The sequence below is a fragment of the Saimiri boliviensis genome, chromosome 17 (genome assembly GCF_048565385.1).
Source record: "Saimiri boliviensis isolate mSaiBol1 chromosome 17, mSaiBol1.pri, whole genome shotgun sequence".
Lineage (NCBI taxonomy): Eukaryota > Metazoa > Chordata > Mammalia > Primates > Cebidae > Saimiri > Saimiri boliviensis.
This window is the reverse complement of record NC_133465.1, coordinates 10,028,945-10,049,475: the sequence shown is the minus strand read 5'-3', so window position 1 is coordinate 10,049,475 and position 20,531 is coordinate 10,028,945. Positions and strand designations below refer to the sequence as shown.

Below are 20,531 nucleotides of genomic sequence, written 5' to 3'. Positions count from 1 at the left end.
TGTATACTGACCAACAAATAAAAAGGACTGTTAGAAATCGATCATTTTAGCCAGTCTATGGAATAGGAAACACAAGCATAAGAAGTGGAACTATTTTGTTGAAAAGTCATTTAATAACCTCTTTAACCTTGTACTGCTCAAATTTGTAGACATTTTACTTCAAACGAAACCTGGACCTGTACGAATCCTGACAACAAAGATGACCCCAGCATCTATATCAAAAAGTGGTTCAAAAGTGTGGTCCCTGGACCAGCAGCATCAGCATCACCTGGGAACTCATTAGATATGCAAACTCTTAGGCCCCACTCCAGGCCACCTGAATAATAAACTCTACGGGTAGGGTCCAGAAATCTGCTTTCATAAGCCCTACAGGTAATTCTGATATTCACTAAGGTTTTGAGAATCCCTGTATTCACTGAATAATTTTTAACATCAACCATCTGCACACAACAAATACCAGGGATAATAAGTGTGATTGTTCCAAGTGCTAAAAGTGGATGTTTTATGCCTTAGCACCCAAAGAGTATCCTCTGAAACCTACAACTCATCATAGCCAAGTAAAATTTGCAAAGCATCTATTATACCTGAGAGAGTCCCCTGGCTGGGTGAGGGAGGAACTTGAAAGGCATACACATTATCTCCCTCTGCGATGGTATTCAGGTCCTCTTCATCAAAGAAAGACCGCTGGAATCCACTGGGATACAGTTCAACCAAGATCACCTGAAATGAGAAAGATCATTTTCCCTCTTGATTTCTGAAAGAGAAATTAACAGATAAATCTGAAAGTGACTGATAGTCAACACCCATTTTTCACCCTTTTCTTCCTTCTAGTTGGCTACTTATTTTTAGCGGTAAGGCACAGTAAATATAACAATTAGATGGTCCATGGCTGGGCACGGTGGCTCACACCTATAATCCCAGCACTTTGGGAGACTGAGGCAGGTGGATCACGAGTTCAAGAGATGGAGACCATCCTGGTCAACATGGTGAAACCCCGTCTCTACTAAAAATACAAAAATTAGCTGGGCGTGGTGGTGCACGTCTGTAGTCCCAACTACTTGGGAGGCTGAGGCAGGAGAATTGCTTGAACCCAGGAGGCGGAGGTTGCGGTGAGCCAAGATCACACCATTGCAATCCATCCTGGGTAACAAGAGTGAAACTCCATCTCAAAAAAATAAAAATAAAAATAAATAAAAATAAAAAATAAAAAAATAACAATTAGATGGTCCATAGACATCTCAAGTGCAACAAAAAAGAAACTGAAAAAAAATCTGCAAGTGTTATACCCAGCTAAACAAACACAGAAAAAATGAAAACAAAATAAAGCCCTCTTCATGTGAACAAAAAACATTTACTACAGAAAGAACTTCTGAATAGAGTTACTAACCTTTTTCACATGATGTCATACATAAAAAAATATTTTTATCAAACAGAAGTAAATAGGAGATGGTTTTGTAGTAGAGTAGAGGAGTAACTACTATGGGGGCTCTGACTGCCATAGACCCAACTTCGCTACCCCGAGGGCTGAAGAAATCAGTATCTCTGCACACATAATCCATTCAATGTACACTGGCTAGGAAGTTCTCTTTAAAAATATGCATTTAAGGGCTGGGCACAGTGGCTCATGCCTATAATCTCAACACTTTGGAAGGCTGAGGAGGGAGGCTCACTTGAGCCCAGGAGTTCGAGACCAGCTTGGGCAATATAGTGAGACCCCCATCTCTACAAAATTTTTTTTAAAAATTAGCCAGGCATGGTGGCATGAGCCTGTAGTCCCAGCTACTCAGGAGGCTGAGGTCAGAGGATCCCTTGAGCCTAGGAGTTCAAGGTTGCAGTGTGCTATGATCACACATCTGCACTTCAGCCTGAGCAACAGAGGAAAACTCTGCCATTCATTCATTCATTTACTCATTCATAAATAAATATAAATAGATTTCAGGATTTAAAAACCTGAATCAAAGAGAAAACTTGAGTTGCAGGAAGAACTGATGAGCCAAAGAAAATGGCAAACATTGGCAAATGTAAATATTGTTGACTATATAAAGCTAAAATAATAACTATTACTACTGTTACAATTGGAGGTAGAGAAGGGATTAAAATACTGGACAACCATATCTAAATCAAAAAGGTATAAGGGAATTTAATGTATACCAGGATCCTTGTGTTACCTAGGAAGATTAACATTAGACTAGTAATTATGCATGTTGACATTTTAATAACCACTAAAAGAATAGAAATATAATGTATACGTACTTCATCCCAGAAGAGATGAAATAAAGAAAAACTGCTCTATCTAAAAGAATCATCTTCTAAAAGAAAAAGACTGCTCAATGTAAAAACTGGGAGGCGGGGGCTGGGGCACGAAATAGGAAAACAGGGTAAATAGCATATACATAAATAAATCCAAATACATATAACTATGATTCTAGATAATATAAATGCAATACATTTGCCAGTTAACGAAAACAAAACATCAAAACAGATGACTTTAAGTTTCAATCTAAATCCCCATCACCCACCAGCATCCCAAGTGATTCCCACCTCCCTGAGCCAACACATCACACCTCTCAAATTCCTGCCAGAATTTTTCACACTCTTAATTATTCAAACACTACCTTTCATAGACTTCTCCCTTTTGATCTTTTATTGCCGCCATTTTCTCCCCAGGACTCTCACCCACTGTCCTCCTCTCTCTCCATAGCGCACTTTAGAGTTAACAAAGCAAGAGACACACATTTTCCCCACTATTTGAGAGAGTCATGAATATTCTATGAGGCGGAGATAAAGGTCAGGGGGATTGATTGGGCAGGGGCAGAAAGGAGCCCAGTGGGTTGATGGGGAGGCTCAGTAAGGCTGGAGGTTATAGGAATGCGGCTATGAATGTAGAGAAACCTGGCAAACCACATTTTTTTTTTTTTTTTTTTGAGACGTAGTCTCACTTTGTCACCCACGCCAGAGTGCAATGGCGGGACTCGGCTCACTGAACACCTCCCGGGTTCAAGCTGTTCTCCTGCCTCAGCCTCCTGAGTAGCTGGGATTACAGGCGCACACCATCATGCCCAGCTAATTTGTTTGTATTTTTAGTAGACATGGGGTTTCACCATGTTGGTCAGGCTGGTCTGAAACTCCTAACCTCAGGTGATCTGCCCACTTCAGCCTCCCAAAGTGCTGGGATTACAGGTGTGAGCCACCACGCCTAGCCCACCACAACCCTAAGATACATATACGTTATTGTATATGTGGCATGCCTTACCAAGGTTAAAAATATTTTTTGATTTGAAAAAAATCCCATGAGGTAGTCAGGGAAGTGTCAATTTTCTATTTCACTGTTAAGGACACAGAGCCAATCACGTGGTGTGTCCAGGGTCAGAAACCTAGGGAGCCACTGAATCACCCTTAGAGCCCCTCCCGTCCTGCCACATAGCTTGGTGCCACCATGGCCTCCTCCCTGTTTCTCATGAGGGCCCCTCCAGGCACCACGAATCTAATGCCTTCACCAAGACTCATTTGAAAAGAAAACAAGTAGAACACAGCCAACCCAGCTTCCCCCAGATGTTCCCTCTCCTGTTCCACATCCTCGATTCTCTCAGCAAGTACCCCCGTTTCATTTACTGTTCCTTTAGCATCCTGGTTTATGTCCCCAAGAGTGAAAATACGCAATGGCGACTTAAGCTACGGAGTCAAACCATCGAAATCCAAATCCTGGCTCTGCCACTTACTAGCTAGTGACGTTGGGCAAGTCACCTAACCTCTCAGAACTTCTTTATTCCCTGTTAGTAAAATGAGGACAATTGGAATGTCTACTTCACAGGATGCCTGTGATTGAATCAGGCATGAATATAAAGTTCACAGAATAGTGCCCCACACTTAGTAAGCACTACCTAGGGTTAGCTATTGTTGGGAATATGACGATCATAATCATCATCACCTTCCTTGAAGGCAAAGGTGTTCTTTTCTGGTCATTCTGTCTCAATGCAGGGAGAAGTCAAGGCCCAGTCATCCCAGACGCCAGGCATTACTAATCAAACAGAAACCCATGAGTCACACTGGAGTCACCTGGGAACCACAAATTGGCCTAAACAGCCCAGACAGCTGGCTCAGTTAGCATTCTATCATCCAACGACCAGGCCCGAATGCAATTCTATCACACCTCATCTACAGGGATGCCGCCTTCCTCTGCAACCATCTTCCTCAGGGCTGCCACTGTGCTGAGGATTGGCACGGCCAGGCCAACCCGCAGGAACCGCTGGCTCTTAGAGGGGAAGACCAAGGTGACACTCAAGAACCTGGAAAATAGGAAGGGGCAACACCCTTAAAAGACTGCCATGAACCGTGAATGACATTGTTGATAATGGATCAAGGCTGGGCGCAGTGGCTCACACCTGTAATCCTAGCACTTTGGGAGGCCAAGGCGGGTAGATCACCTGAGGTCAAGAGTTCAAGACCAGCCTGGCCAACATGTTGAAACCCCGTCTCTACTAAAAACACAAAATTAGCTGGGTATGGTGGTGCATACCTGTAATCCCAGCTACTTGGGAGGCTGAGGCAGGAGAATCGCTTGAACCTGGGAGGTGGGAGTTGCAGTGAGCCAAGATTGCACCACTGCACTCCAGCCTGAGCAAAAGAGCGAGACTCTGTCTCAAAAAACAAACGAACAAAACAAAAAACACAATGGATCAAGTTCAGCACATAATCTCCGCTTCCTGGTTGTGTCCCTGTACTTGGTACATTGTCACCAGGTGGCAGGGTAGAGCCAAATCTTCTAAACTGCTTTTCCAGACAGTTGGGGAAAAAGCATTTGATTAAGAATCACCACAGAGATGTTCAATCTCAAGGCTCTATTTGTTAAATAGGTAAGCATAAACAGAAACAAACTCCAAAGTTCGAAAATTAAAGCAGTCAAGTTTTTGTTGTTGCTGTTTTTTTTTTTTTTTTTTTTTTTCAGTACAAATCAACACTACTGAAGACATTCTCCTTAATGAGTCTCCTTTGGAAATCTCTGCTTCCCCATCCTACCAGCATATGAAGGTCCACTCTAGCACTATTTCCCTTGATCTGTACTCCACTAATTGTTCAAGTCACACAGGTAAATTAATAGAGCTGGGATTTGAACCTGGACTGTCTGGCTCCAGAGTCAATCATCTCAACCACTGTGCTGTGCTGTGTCAGGCTGGAAGCCTTAGATCACATCTATAAGTTAACATGATCTGATGGTGTCACCGATGATACACAGTATAAGACACATTGTAGTATAAGCCGACAGTTATATTTGTAATGCGGGAGACCAGCAGCACAGGATTTTAGAGCAGAAAGGGAGATTGTGCTGCCAAGGAAGGGCTTCTGAAGATGTCATGTCTTCAGCTGCATCCTAAAGGCAGGGGATGTCAACAGGCAGAGGGTGAGAGACATGGCACTTAAGGAGGTGGGGAACGTAAAGAGGAAAGCCTCTGTTCCAGTGCCAGAGAAGACATCCCACATGGGCACTCACCTGCGTGCCAGGATGCCGACGTTGGCCATTTGCCTCAATGGTCACGGCTAAGATTCGGGCTTACTTTTATGGAACTCAGCCGTGGCACCTGTCACCCAGCCCTACCTCCGCTTTTCTTTTTTTCTCATCTTCCCCCAAACAACCCTTTCCCTCTTTCTTTGCTCCTTAAAGAAATCTTTTTCCTACACCTTCCCAAAGAAGAAAATAGATTTTTGAAATTGAAATTGAAATAAAGCCGGGAAAAGCAGGTAGCCACAGGTTTTCTCTCGTTAGCCCCTGTCTGACCAAGCGAGGCCAGCGGGTCCGTGCCAGCTTCTGAATGGGCTACAGACCTAAGACTGGCAATAGTGCCAAACATTCATAATTTCCTCCTTAGCTAGAGAAGGGACACAGTAACCTTTTACTCTGTCAGTTTTAATAGTTGAATGTCATCCAGCTCTAAGGCTGGTTTCCAGAGGAATGCTGGCTGAGAAGCAAAGGAGAGAAAATGGCAGGTGTGAGGGCAGAAGGTTCCCCGTAATGAGTGAGGATAGAAGTCAGGTTCACCGGGCAAGCTGCGACACCCACGTACCTCGTCTGGCGCAAGGGGATAGGTAGGGACACACACAGGAAAGGATCAAAGGTGTTGCTCTGTTTCAGGCAGTGGGGACAAGTCAAGGAAGACCTGTGAGAGTGAAGAACAGAGGCAAATGTTTAATCACATGTAAACAATTGGGCAGTAAAATTAAATACAGAATTACCACTGCATTTCCACTCCCAGCGATTCCACTCCTAGGTATATACTCAGAAGTATTGAGAATAGGTGTTCAAATACTTGGACACAAGTGTTTATAGCAGCTCTATTCACAACAGTTCAGGTGGGAACAACCCAACTGTCCATCAACAGATAAATGGGGAAACAGAATATGGTACATCCACATAGTGGAATACAGCTCAGTCCTAGAAAGGCATGAACCCCTGATCCATAGTACAATGTAGATGAACCTTGAAAACAGCACGCTAAGTGAAAGAAGCCAGACACGAAAGCCCACATATTGTATGATCCCGTTTATGTGAAGTATCCAAAACAGGTAATGCCATAGATGAAGAAAGCAACTTGGTGGTTGCCAGAAGCTGAGGGAAGGGAGGATGAGGCTGACTGCTTACTGGGTACCAGGTTTTATTTTGGAAGATGAAGATGTTTAGGAACTAGGCGGTGGTGGCTGCACAGCATTGTGAACGTACATGTCACTGAATTGTACGCTTTAGAATGCTTTATGTTACAGGACTTTCACCTCCATTGTTTTTTTTAAAGGGAAAAGAAAGTTTGGTGGTACATATGAGTGCACTGAGTACGGAAAGGGAAGCTATAACCTGCCCCTGCCACAGAAACCCAGCATGCCAACTTCCAAGCTGAAGGGATCTCAGGGCCATCTCTGCCTCTGCTTCTCACCCTTACTGTGCCCCAAACCACAGGAAACTTTTTTTTAAATTCCTGTATCCAGGTCCCACTCCCAGAGACTCTGTTTCAAGGTGGGTAGAGAGGGATCCAGGCATCAAAAATTTTCCAAAATGCTGAGAGTTTTTAAGCTCCACCAAATGACTCCAGTGTTCACCCATAGTAGAGAGCCACTGACATTGCCCACCCTCCTTATTGTACAGAAGAAGAAACAATAAGAAATAGCTCCTTAAAGTAGTAGCTAACATTGAAATAGCATTTACTAAGAACCACGCATCATTCTGAACACTGAGCATAGATGAACCCATTTATCAACCATAGCAACCAATAATATACTCATTTTACAGAAGCGAAATCTGAAGCACAGAGGGGTTAAGAAATTTGCTGAAGAACACACTGCTCTTAAGAAAGTTAGACTCGGTTTCCAGACTCCACACTCATGTCATTCCCATGTTCTTTAGTAGAAGTTGGTGAGATGTCAGTTGGTTCAGGGTAGATACATGCAATGTTCATTTACATTCTTTCAACTCTTTTAGACTTAATGCTCCCTTACTTTAAAATGGATCTCTGAAAGTGAAATGCAACTTTTATATTCCACATGTATGTGCCAATTTTCTTTCTTCAAGATAGAAAGGATTTCTGCATGCTACATTACTAATCCCAAAATCTACATCAACATCACTGAGGCCACAGAACAAGACCCCCCTGCCAGTCTGGTTCTGAAGTTCATTCTCTCAGCACTGGATGACGTTACCGGGATAAGTCAGCAAGTTAAGCCAAAGCTAGTATCAGAACAGGTTTCCGGAGTCCTTGTGGAAAGTGCCCATCTCGTTTGATTGGTTTTCCACTGAGCAGACGAATAGGAAAATCCAGGGACAAACAGGAACATAACCATGAGGGTATCACCCGAGGCAATCCTGGATGGTCTGCCGATCGTAAGTCAGTGTTCAAACTTATCAGACCATCAACCTGATGGCAGAAAACAGGCCCCAGTACTGGACAATCCATCACTTCTGCTGCCTCGGGTCATTTCCCTTTGGGAGACCCATGGTAGTGTTTTTGTTGAAAGCATTGTTAGCCAGGCACGGTGGCTCACACCTGTAATCCCAGCACTTTGGAAGGTCGAGGCGGGCAGATCACAAGGTCAGGAGTTTGAGACCAGCCTGGCCAATATAGTGAAACCCCATCTCTACTAAAAATACAAAAATTAGCCAGGTGTATGGTGGTACACACCTGTAGTCCCAGCTACATGGGAGGCTGAGGCAGGAGGATTGCTTGAACCCAGAGGCCGAGTTCGTGCCGAGATTGTGCCATTGCACTCCAGCCTAGGAGACAAGAGCAAAACTCCGCCTCAAAAAAAAAAAAAAAGGGAAGGAAACACTCTATTAGACAGTGAGCACCAGCCAGCCAGAAGCCCAACATTTCTGGAGTCTCCTCTGCCACTCTACCTCTCCTCCAATCCTTCTACCCCTCTGTCTATCACGTACCTAGGCAAAAAATTGGCCTGAAGGATACACTTTGGTGATTGGGAAATTTCCAAATTCCTATTTCACAAGTATATGAACCAATGAGAGAGAATGTTTTCCATTGATGTCTTCATGTTTTTCAGCCTACTAAAACTATGATGGGTTACATTTTTCTTGAAGAATTGCAACATATTAAACTGGTTCAGGGGCGAGGCACAGTGGCTCATGCCTGTAATTCCAGCACTTTGGGAGGCCGAGATGGGCAGATCACCTGAGGCTGGGAATTAGACTAGCCTGACCAACATGGAGAAATGCCGTCTCTACTAAAAATAAAAAAATTAGCCGGGCATGATAGCGCAGTCCTGTAATCTCAGCTACTCGGGAGGCTGAGGCCGGAGAACTGCTTGAACCTGGGACGTGGAGGTTGCGGTGAGCCAAGATCATGCCACTGCACTCCAGCCTGGGCAACAAGAGTGAGACTTCATCTCAAAAAAAAGAAAAAAAAAAAAACCCAATAAGCTGGTTCAGGAACATGACTTTTACATTGAGCCACCAACTCCTATCAGGTAGTAAGTGATGTGTGGTTTGTAGAAAAAAAATAGAATGGGCCAATTTTATATTTAAAAAATGAAAAAGTTGGCCAGGCATGGTGGCATATGCCTGTAATTCCCACACTTTGGGAGGCCAAGGCGCGTGGATCACCTGAGGTCAGGAACTTGAGACCAACCTGGCCAATATGGGGAAACCCGATCTCTACTAAAAATACAAAAATTAGTCGGGCGTGGTGGCGGATGCCTATAATCCTAGCTATGTGGGAAGCTGAGGCAGGAGAATCACTTGAACCCAGGAGGCAGAGGCTGCAGTGAACTGAGATCATGCCACTGTACTCTGGCCTGGGCAACGAGAGCAAAACTCTGTCTCAAAAAAATAAAGAATGAAAAAATATAATGTTTTCATAAACTATAGGAAAGATATGAAATACATCTATGTATCAAAGGTTGAGAAATGAGGACAGACTGATGTGACCAATAGATCTGGAAGGAGATGGAGGGACAGCATCACCTTTACAAAAAGCTCTGGCTGTGTCACCAGGTTAGAGCAATGCTCCAATGTGGCCTGACAATGCCTTCATCCTCACCATTCCCTCCAGGACATTGACAGTCCTGCCCTGTTGTTCCAAAAGCGCACTCACAGGGAAAAGGAACAGGAAATCACCCCACTGCCTTTCAGTGTTTACGGGCCCTTTTCCCTAAGGTATTCATTCTCCTTGTCAAATTGCTTTTGTTACAAAGCTAACCCCGTCAGTGCTACTAAAACTCAGAGCTGCGGTTTGCTTTTCCACCTGCTACAGATACCCACAATGAGCCCCAGGTCTTGCCCCTGCATTTCCTATCACTCTGCCCTTTAACTGCTGCCAAATACACAGACATCTTTCACCTCAAACCCGGTCTACTTTACCTGCTCATTGGACAGTGGATCTGATGTCTCTGCACCCAACAATAATTAAGCCAATACGTAAGCAAGATCTCACCTTTCCCAGATCTGTTCTGAGGAAGGCTTCAAAAACATCCTTAGACTTGCTGTGAATAAAGGCTATGATGAACATGGAGAATTTGTGCACGTGCACACACACACACACACACACACACACACACACACAGTCCTTCCTCCAGCCAAAACTCCAACATAGCCACAACCATTGGTTGTTAGACTTGCAGACATTTTTATACTATGATGATAATCACATAGAATAACTAATGATACTTGCTGTAGTCCAGGATCTTTTGTGCTCCAGTACTGGAGGTTCTTCTCCCCCAGCCAAAGTCAAAAACTCAGCCCCTTAAAAGGGGATTAAGGGGAGATGCCTCTGAATTAACCCATGATAACACATCCATCTCTTGATTTTATCAAGAAGGCTGATGCTATCCCAGGCAAGCCCTCCCCAGGGAGAGGAAGCCAGGAGAGAGTCATGGACAGCAGGAGCCACCAGCCAGGCACCGCCCCTCCTGACCACTGCAGAAAAACACCTCTCAGACCTGGAGGCATCCCTAACAACACTTTTTATTTATCAGCAGGCATTTTTAGCCATCACCAGTTCATCTTTAGCGTGAACACCTCGCCTCTTACTCATCATGCTATAGGAAAAATACCCAAAGGGCACTGATGGTCCTGAGTATCCAATCAGCTCAAATGTCACTTCCTCAGAAGTCCTCCCCAGCCCCGACTCATCCCACACCAAGTCAGGCACGTACTTCAAAGCACCCTCGATTTTTCCTCCAAAGCATTTGCCAGTTATAATCATAGAAAAACCCAGGAGTCACCCTAGATTCTCATCTTTCCCTTAGTCCCTCCACCCCTCAACCCATTAGAAAGACTGGGGTGAGGGGTGAGGGGTGGAGGGACCAATGGAAGGATGCTGACTCTCCAGCCGGAAACATACTCCAAACGCCTCCACTTCTCTCCATCTCTACCGCCATCCCTGCAGTTCCAGCCACCATCCCTCTCCCCCTGGGACCACAGTGACAACACTCACTGTTGCTCCTGCCTCCTCTTGCCTCCCTGCATTGCTCATCAAAAGCGGTCACCTCTGGGCCAGGTGTGGTGGCTCACGCCTGTAATGCCAGTACTTTGGGAGGCCAAAGCAGGTGGATCAGTTGAGGTCAGGAGTTCGAGACCAGCCTGGTCAACACGGTGAAACCCTGTCTCTACTAAAAATATAAAAATTAGCCAGGCGTGGTGGTGCATGCCTGTAGTCCCAGCTACTTGAAGGGTTAAGGCAGGAGAATGGCTTGAACCTGGAGGTTGAGGTGAGCCAAGATCATGCCATTGCACTCCAGGCCGGGTGACAGAATGAGATTCCATCTCCAGAAAAAAAAAAAAGCAGTCACCTCTGAAACTGATGACCACTCCCTCCTTTAACTCTGCAGTGGCTTCCTGTGCCCTTGAGACTAAAACCCGCATACTTGGACTGAAAACCTGCCCTACCAGGTCCCCACCCACCTTTCCAGCCCATCTCCTACCTACTCACCCCTTGGCAGCTACCTTGGCCTTTCCATTCCTTGAACTTGCCAGGATTACTCTCACTTCTGGCCCTTTGCCTGTGCTGTGTCCTCTGCCTAGAATACTCTGACCCTAGCTATTAAAATGGTAGACTCCTTGTCACTCCATTTTCAACTCCACTGTCCCTCTGAAAAGAAGCCTTCCCTGCCTGCCTTATGGAATGTTGGCCACCTCCCCGCCTCCCAAGTGGCCTCCCTTTATCTTTCCGCTGATGGCTATCACGGGTTGCTGTTTTCTTGTGCATTATCCAACCCAGATAGAATGTGAGCTCCATGAGAACAGTGGCTGAGTCTTGTTCACAGCACAGAACCCAGCACACAGTAGGGCATGAATGAAATATCTACAGAATCAACAAGGATTTGGCAAGGAGTTCTACTCCTCATGGTAACTCCTGGGCCAAGCACAACAGCGGGCATTTGAATGTTTGAAAGAAGGAAAAAAGAGTATGTGGTCAAGAGGGGAAATGAATGGAAAAATAGGTGAATTAATTGAACAAGGACACGAATGTGACCTGCCAGTGATGATCAACCCCTCCCCACTCTCTCTAACACGTCCTCACCTTATACTCTCCTGTCCCTCGTCCTAGATGTTCTTCTTTCTCTTCCCCTACGCTTTTCCTCTGTCTCCCTATTTTCAGTTCTAGCACGCTGAAGACAAGACAGATGCCCTACAAGTGACTTTCATGGTCAGTAGCTTTCAAGGCTGGTGACCACAAAATCTAGGTTTCCTCTCTGCATACCTCCTGGAGGGTTACCACATCCAGGAAATGAGCAGAGGTTTCTTCAGGCACGGACAGTGAAATCTGGGCTCGTAGAGGTGAGATCCTCTTGACCCTGTTTGCTCAACAACTGCAAGCAGGAACGAGAGCCCCAACAGTCATTCCAGCTGCTTCTTCCAGGTCCGCCTCCCTGGTGAGGCAGAGAGTGAAAGAACATCTCAAGTGCTATAGATTTTCCTGCACCACTGGAAAGCAGCTGAGTTTCAAAGACTATTTAGTTTTCCTAAATAATCAACCTTTAAAGACAGTAATTAGATCCTATTTATCTTTTCAGTGGTTTTTGAATATAATATAAATCCTAAAATCAGGATAGTTTCTGGGCAATTTTAAGTGACCTCCTGCTGTGAAAATACGAAGAATACAAATCCCCTAAAATTATGGAAGTGAATGGCTATAAGTAAGGAAATTGTTGAAGAACGAATAATGATTTCCTTGTTTGAAGAAAAGTAAATAAGAAAACCACCTGGTGACCTCCAAAAAACCACTGCAGAGCAATGCAGAGGGAATATTACCCAGATGACTGAGAGGAAAGTATGGCTTTGAAATTATTTACTGCAACATCCAGAAGAAAAATACAAAAAACCTTTTTGGTATCCATAATAGAGAACAGAGTTTCTGTGCAACTGAAGGAGCAACAGAGAATCACAATGAATGTACAAGGCTAGCAGGAAAAACAACAGAAGAATTGTAAAGAAAGCAAAGGCAGGACTTGTCCTTTGAAGATATTTCAGAGGACAAATCCTGGTTCTGCCACTTACCTGTGTCCACAGAAAAAGCCCAACCTCCCAGATTTTAATACTCATCCCAAGACTTTTTGTAAGGCTTAAATATATACAGACATATACACACATATAAACAAATACATAAATACATATATTGGCAACACACGGCCACACGCATGCACACACAAGTATACATACACACACACACACACAACACAGTCAAAGCATCTTACTTAGAGGAGGCTCTCTGTAACCAATGGCTGCCTCGTCTAAATCCTAACCATTGTGCTCATTCCTACTTTTAAGCTTGCATTTGTTCTTGTCGAATATGTTCCCACCCATTCGTACTTCTATTCATCCTGCAGAGCCCAACAAAAGACACACTTCCTCTGAGAAGCCCATGGGGGTGTTTCTCCCCTCTGACCTTTCAATGCTGTCAGTGCTTTCACTGAACATTATAATATTGAAAATAGTCTTCCTTGTATGAGTCTCTGCACTTTTATATATAAGAGCTTAAGGAGAACACATACTTTCTGAAGTTAAAGGCTGTATATTTTTTTATTGTTTATTTATTTACTTTTTTTTTTTTTTTTTTTTTTTTTGAGACAGAATCTCACTCTGTTGCCCAGGCTGGAGTACAATGGCACAATCACAGCTCACTGCAGCCTCGACCTCCTAGGCCCAAGTGATCCTCCTATCTCAGCTTCCCAAGTAGCTGGGACCACAGACATGCTACCACACCCAGCTAGGTTTTTTGTTTCTTTGTTTTTGGGTACAGATGGGGTCTCCCTATATTGCCCAGGCTGTATATATATTTTTATATCCTCCACAATGCTGGGAACTCTTAAGCTCAGAATCAGTTGTCGAGTTGGGCTCTCTAGAGAGAGAATAAACAGGAATGGTCTCTCCAACTTCAGAGTGACTGCTTGCCAGTGAGATCCCAGCTCACATTTGCCTTCAAAATCACACTCTTATCACCCCTCCTTCAAGTAAAGTGGAGGGCCCAGTAACCAAGAAGAAGGAAAAGAAGAAATAGTGAAGCTCAGAGACAACAGGAGTGAGTGCTTAATCGGGATTTATCATGGGAGAGAGAAGGGTGTGTGTGGTTTCGTTGTTTTGAAATCACGGTAAATCAGGCAATGGGAGACTGGTTACCAGGATGAGTTTGCCGAACCCCTGGGTAATACATTTAAACATGTCCCCATCTTACCTATATTGTGCTTGAAAGTGGCTTTGCACAAAGCTTTGACCTAGAGAAAGCTGAGCTGATGGTGACAGGCAGTTCTCAGAGGTTTTATTGGCTTCAGGTGGAAGCTGCAAAGAAATGAGGAAAGGAAGCCAGATTAGATACACCTCCCATCACCCAAATGCTTCCAGACCACCAAGCCCATGCTTCCTCCTAGGCCCATACCATCCCTTTCTGGGCCTCTGTAGAAGTCTCAACATTCAGTGCCGCCTTTACCATAACTCAATGCTCTTTCAATCCTCTGGCCTCCCAAATTCTCTCAGACAAAATGTGTGTGTGTGTGTTAGAAGAGCAAACCTGAGCCTGAACCTTGCCGGATGCTCACTCATTCTCACCAGCCTCACCTATTCCCTCTGGATGGACAGCCCTGCGTGTTGTCTCTGTCCCATTTGGCTTCAATATCTAGATGCTTCTTGTACGTTTCTTTGGATGGGCTTGCCATCACCTCAAACACATCCACACCAAATCTCTCCACCTGCCACCTGCCTGCTAAATCATTCCTGCCCACATTTTCCAGGGAGTCAGTTTTCACATAAGTACTATCTTTTGCAGGCGAATGAGGCTTTTAGTTTTTCTGTTTTTTGTTTTTGTTTTGTTTTGTTTTTGAGACAAAGTCTCGAAGTCTTGCTCTGTCACCCAGGCTGCTGGAGTGCAGTGGCATGATCTCGGCTCACTGCAACCTCTGCCTTCTGGGTTCAAATGATTCTACTGTCTCAGCCTCCCAACTAGCTGGGATTACAGGCACCCTCCACGACACCTGGCTTTTTTGTATTTTTAGTAGAGAAGGGGTTTCACCATGTTGGCCAGGCTGGTCTCAAACTCCTGATCTCAAGTGACCCACCCACCTCCACCTCCCAAAGTGCTGGGATTACAGGCATGAACCACCAAGCCTGGCCGAGAAGCGTTTAGGTTTTCAATTTGGTGAACAAGCTTCCTTCACCCCGTTTATCAGTCCTTTGCATTCCCCTGGTTTCCTTGTTTCCTGTGGCTGCTATAGCAAATTATCACAAACAGGGGGCTGCAAACAATAGCATATTCTCTCACTGCATTGAAATCAAGGTGTTAGCAGGGCTGCTCTCCTCCCAGAGACTCTAGGGGAGAGTCTGTTCCTTGACTCTTCCAACTCTGGTGGCTGCCAGAATTCCTTGGCTCGTGACCACATCACTCCAGTTTTCAAATCTAGCATCTTCAACTCTCTCCCTCTGCTCTGTCTTCATGCAGCTTTTTCCTGTGTGTGTCTCAAATCTCCCCCAGCCTCTCTTTTACAAGAATATTGGTAGTGCATTTAGGGCCCACCTGGATAATCCAGATTAATGGACCCCATCTCAAGATTCTTCATCACATCTCCAAAGTCTTTACCATAGAAGGTAATGATATGACTTGGCTGTGTCCCTACCCAAATATCATCTTGAACTGTAATCCCCATAATCCCCGCATGTCTAGAGAAAGACCATGTGGGAGGTGATTGGATCATGGGGGTGGTACCCCCATGCTGTTCTCGTGTCAGTGAGTGAGTTCTCATGAGATCTGATGGTTTTATAAGGGGTGCTTCCCCCTTTGCTGCTCACTCTTCTCCCTTCTGCTGCCTTGTGAAGATGGTGCCTGCTTCCTCTTCCACCATGATTCTAAGTTTCCTGAGGCCTCCCCAGCCATGTGGAACTGTAAGTCAATTAAACCTCTTTCCTTTGTAAGTTACCCAGTCTCAGGAATTCCTTTATAGGAGTGTGAAAACGGGCCAATACAGGTAACAGCTACAAGATGCAGCCATGAGTATCTCATATCTTCGGGAGTCATTTTTTAGCCTATCTCACCCCAGGGCTTCTGTGTGCCCTAATGCCACCAACCTCCTCTGGACCCCTACCACTTCTGAAATGAGTTATTCAACCTTTCTAGTTTCCCTGAATTTATTCTTCACCCCCTACCCGTTCTCTACCACACACCGGACACATTTTCTTTATTAAAGCCCTGTTATGCCAAAATTTCTGTCCTGGAAGAGGTCTGTCCCTACGGGCAATCCAGAATCAAAGCCATTCATAATATAAAGCCATTTAATAAAATATAAACTTACCTCTATAAATGTCTATATAAGGCCCCACATAAAATATACCCTAGAACAGCACCTCTTAACTTTTTCATCATCACACCCCTCCTGGAGTCTTTTTAGACAATTTTTCCTAACATTGTCACCATGAAACTTGAATACCATAGATACACTGTGCATGTCTATGTATACCTTTAGAAGAACAGGCAGGCAGTGAGTTGTATGTAAAGACCTGGGTGAAATTAGAGGTAAATGTTGAAGGATTTTAGAAAGGAGATGACAGAACCAGGCAAAAGGAACATATGTGAAGCATCTGGGGTAAGGTGTGCAATTTACTTCAAAGTGCATCCAAAAAATAAGATGAGGGGAAAAAAAGATATGAGTAATGTGTGGATAGAGAGACAGATGGGTAAATGTGTGATAAAGCAAATTTAGTACAACATAAGTTGTAGAATCTAGGTGATGACGATGAGTGCTCACTGCATAATTAATTCAACTTTTCCATATGTTTGAAATTTCTCATAAAATATTGAGATGAATAAGTTATGAGTGCTCAAAATGGTCATTCTTATATGTCTCAATATTTTATGACACTCAATTTGCCTAGAATACAGGATGTGCAAAGGGAAGTTGAAAAAGGGGCTGCAGAGTGAGTTGGGTGACACAATGGGTAGGGACTTCTATGTCCTAAGAGAGACTACCTGGCTTAGTGAACAGCATGGTACCAGGGTCAAGAATGTCCAAATCAGGCTGGGCGCAGTGGCTCATACCCGTAATCCCAGCATTTTGGGAGGCCGAGGAGGGTAGATCACCTGAGGTCAGGAGTTCGAGACTAGTCTGGCCAACATGGCAAAACCCATCTCTACTAAACACACACACACATACACACACACACACACACACACACACACACACACACACACACATTAGCCAGGCATGGTGCCAAGCACCTGTAATCTCAGCTACTTGGAAGGCTGAGGCAGGAGAACCACTTGAACCCTGGAGGAAGAAGTTGCAGTGAGCCAAGATGGCGACATTACACACCAGCCTGGGCCACAAGAGTGAAATTCCATCTCAAAAATACAAACAAACTAACAAAAGAATGTCCAAATCCCCATACCATCACTTGATTACAAGTTACCCAACTGCTCTGATCCAGCTAAAAAATTTACTTAATTTCTTTGCTCCATGATTTCCCAACTGTAATAAAGGGATGATAACAGAAACTGTCTGATAGGGATGCATTGAGTAAAGAGTTTATATATATAAACATAAGGCCGGGGATGGTGGCTCACGCCTGTAATCCCAGGTTGAGGCGGGCGGATCACCTGAGGTCAGGAGTTTGAGATCAGCCTGGCCAACATGGTAAAACCCCATCTCTACTAAAAATACAAAAATTAGCCTGGTGTGGTGGCACATGCCTGTAGTCCCAGCTACTCAGGAAGCTGAAGCAGGAGAATTGTTTGAGCCCAGGAGGTAGAGGTTGCAGTGAGCCAAGATCGCAGCACTGCACTCCAGCCTGGGCAACAGAGTGAGACTCTGTCTCAAATAATAATAATGATGATGATAATAATAGATCATATATATAAAACACTTAGAACCATGCCTGACACAAAGCACAGTGTAGGTAGCGGTTGTTGTCACACAAAGGGAAGTACCTGACGAGTTTTGAACTCAGGTGGTAGCAAGGTGCTGGGAGAGATGCTTTAACTTGACAGCTACTGACTTCCAGTTGAAGAAGCATAAGTTTGGAGGTTAGGACCCAGATTAGGATGCTCAAGGTTTCAGGAAACAACAGGATACAGTAGAGCAGGAACCATGAGAATGAAAAGGAGGGATGGCTTTAGGACACCTGTGGATGTCGCTCACCACTCAGCCCCTGACTAGGGGAGCAGAGGAATGTAAGCAACCCCAAGGATCCAGTCCGGTGGCTGGAGAACACCCGTTCCATTCACAGAAAGGCAAAGTCAAAAGGAGATGTGGGTTTGGGAGGGGCATTACGGGTTTGAGGTAACTCAACATCCAGGCAGAGATATTCATGACAAACAGGTGAAGGGCATTCAAGGAGCTAACTTAGATGCATAGTGGACCTGGCATATTTTGACGGCCCCATATCCGCTACTCCTCCTTTGGTGGTAGTAACCCCCATTTTGGAACCCTGAATCTGGTCCATACATGGGGAGGGCTCTTTAATCAGCGGTCTTGCCCTCACCTGGCAGTGGATAGGCCCATGACCCAAGCAAGCCACACTGAGATGCTCCTACTCTGAATGCGAATCATGAACCCAGTGGCCAAAGGCTGAAAACACTTATGCAGGCTGTGCTGTCCAGGGAAGAGAATGGAGCAGTTGCTGCTGCTGAGATACCCTCAGAGCCATCTGATTCTTGACACTTCCAAGCTGGCCTTTCAGCCTTTTCTGTCATACAGCGTGAGGCTCCTTGGCCTTCTCCTAAGTACCTTCTTGTTTGAGTCAGCTCAAGTTGGTTGCTGTTGTTTGCAACCCAAGAATTCATAGTGACACAGGATGCTTCTGAACAGCATTAGCAGGGGCTGTGGACAGGATCACCCAGGGAAGGGCATGGAGAAAGAAAATCCTGAAAGAGGCTGGAGTGAGGGGCAGCAGGGGGTCATTCACAAAGCAGGGATGATGAGTCAAACATGCTGGCTCTGCTCTGTTAGCCGAATGACACTCAGCCTCTTTCTCTGAGCCTCATTCTCCATCTAACACATCAACTTCATGGAGCTGCCATTAAAATCACAAAGGGTGACCCAGATGGTGGCTCACGCCTGTAATCCTACCACTTTGGGAGGCCAGGGTGGGAGAATTGCTTGAATCTGGGAGTTTGAAACCAGCCTAGACAATATAGTGAGACCTTATCTCTATAAAAAATAAAAAAAAATTCAGCAGGTGTGGTGTGCATGCCTGTAGTCACAGCTACTCAGGGGTGCTGAGGCAGGAAGATCACCGGAGCCCAGGAGATCAAGACTGCAGTGAGCTATGATCACTCCACTGCATTCAGCCTGGGCAACAGAGTGAGACCCTATCTCAAAAAAACGAATAAATAAAAATAAACAAAATCGCAAGAGATGACATATATTGTGTATCTTCCCCGCACACAGTCAGCGCTTAATACATGTCAGCTTCCTGCTCCTCTCCCCAGCCTCATCCCCTACTTAATTCTGCAAAAGCGGCATTTTCTGGAAAGCAAACTGGCAAAAAGATTGTGTTAGTGTTTCTAACAGGGTAATAAAAACGTGTCCTCTTTGCAGGATGAAAACATTTGAGAATCAGTACATTAACAGAAAAGAAAGCGGCCCTTATGGTTTTTATTTCAGCTTCAAACAAATCTCGCTACATGGCTTTCCTACATCCTGAAAACAGAAATAACCTCAAAGAGAAAAAATCAGAGTTGCACAGAGGACAGGAGCTTTCCTTCTAGGAAAGGGAAGATGGAGTTTCACCGGATAATCCTAACAGCTCTGTTCTCTACCTTCAAGCGGACACAGCCGGGCCTCCCAGGGCAGAACGATTTTCTGAGAGCAAATTTCAGGGGAGGCTTTGACCCCAGACAGAGAAAGAGATCTTTTCTGGTTTCAATCAGGTCAAACTAAGGGCAGGGTGACCTCCTCTCTCTGGCCAACAGCCACACCCTGGTCTTGCCTGGCTGGTCTACTCCTCACACACCTGGCCCCTTAAGGAACAGGAAGCAGCTGGAGAGGTGGAGGCCAGGGAGTGAGGGGCGAAGGGGTCTGGAATCAGGCTGCGGGCTAGGCAGGCCTCGTCAGGTTGGGCCCTGTCAGCTACGTAGGAGTCTGGATTTTGTTCTGTGTGCTACCGGAAGCCAATAGGGAAACTTAAGCAGAAGAGGGACGAGCTCTTATTTCCTTTTTATCTGGCTGTAGTGTGGAGTATATTGTAGTGGGACCTATTCAAAATTGGAAAACCAACTATGGCTGCTTTTACTCATGTCTTGAAGTTGTTAAAAAGAATAATTGGCTGAGCGCAGTGACTCACACCTGTAATCCTAGCACTCTGGGAGGCCGAGGTGGGCAGATCACGAGGTCAGGAGTTCGAGACCAGCCTGGCCAACATAGAGAAACCCTGTCTCTACTAAAAATAATTAGCCGGCTATGGTGGGCATGTGCCTCTAGTCCCAGCTACTCAAGAGGTTAAGGCACAAGAATCGCTTGAACTCAAGAGGCAGAGGTTGTGGTGAGCCAAGATTGAGCCACAGCACTCCAACCTGGGCAGCAGAGTGAGACTCCATCTCAAAAAAAATAAATAAATAAAA

General features: G+C 45.0%; 1 protein-coding gene across 2 annotated transcripts in view; it reads right to left on the bottom strand.

Annotated features, from left to right (window-relative positions):
• USP43 (ubiquitin specific peptidase 43) overlaps positions 1-20,531 on the bottom strand; it is an 87,775-nt gene that overhangs the window by 49,116 nt on the left and 18,128 nt on the right. For both annotated transcript variants that reach the window (XM_039476092.2, XM_039476093.2), the window contains exons 3-6: positions 14,163-14,266; positions 6,060-6,152; positions 4,151-4,286; positions 585-720 (exon numbers count right to left, since the gene is read on the bottom strand). In XM_039476092.2, the coding sequence (XP_039332026.1) occupies positions 585-720; positions 4,151-4,286; positions 6,060-6,152; positions 14,163-14,266 (469 nt within the window). The remainder of the gene's footprint in view (positions 1-584; positions 721-4,150; positions 4,287-6,059; positions 6,153-14,162; positions 14,267-20,531) is intronic.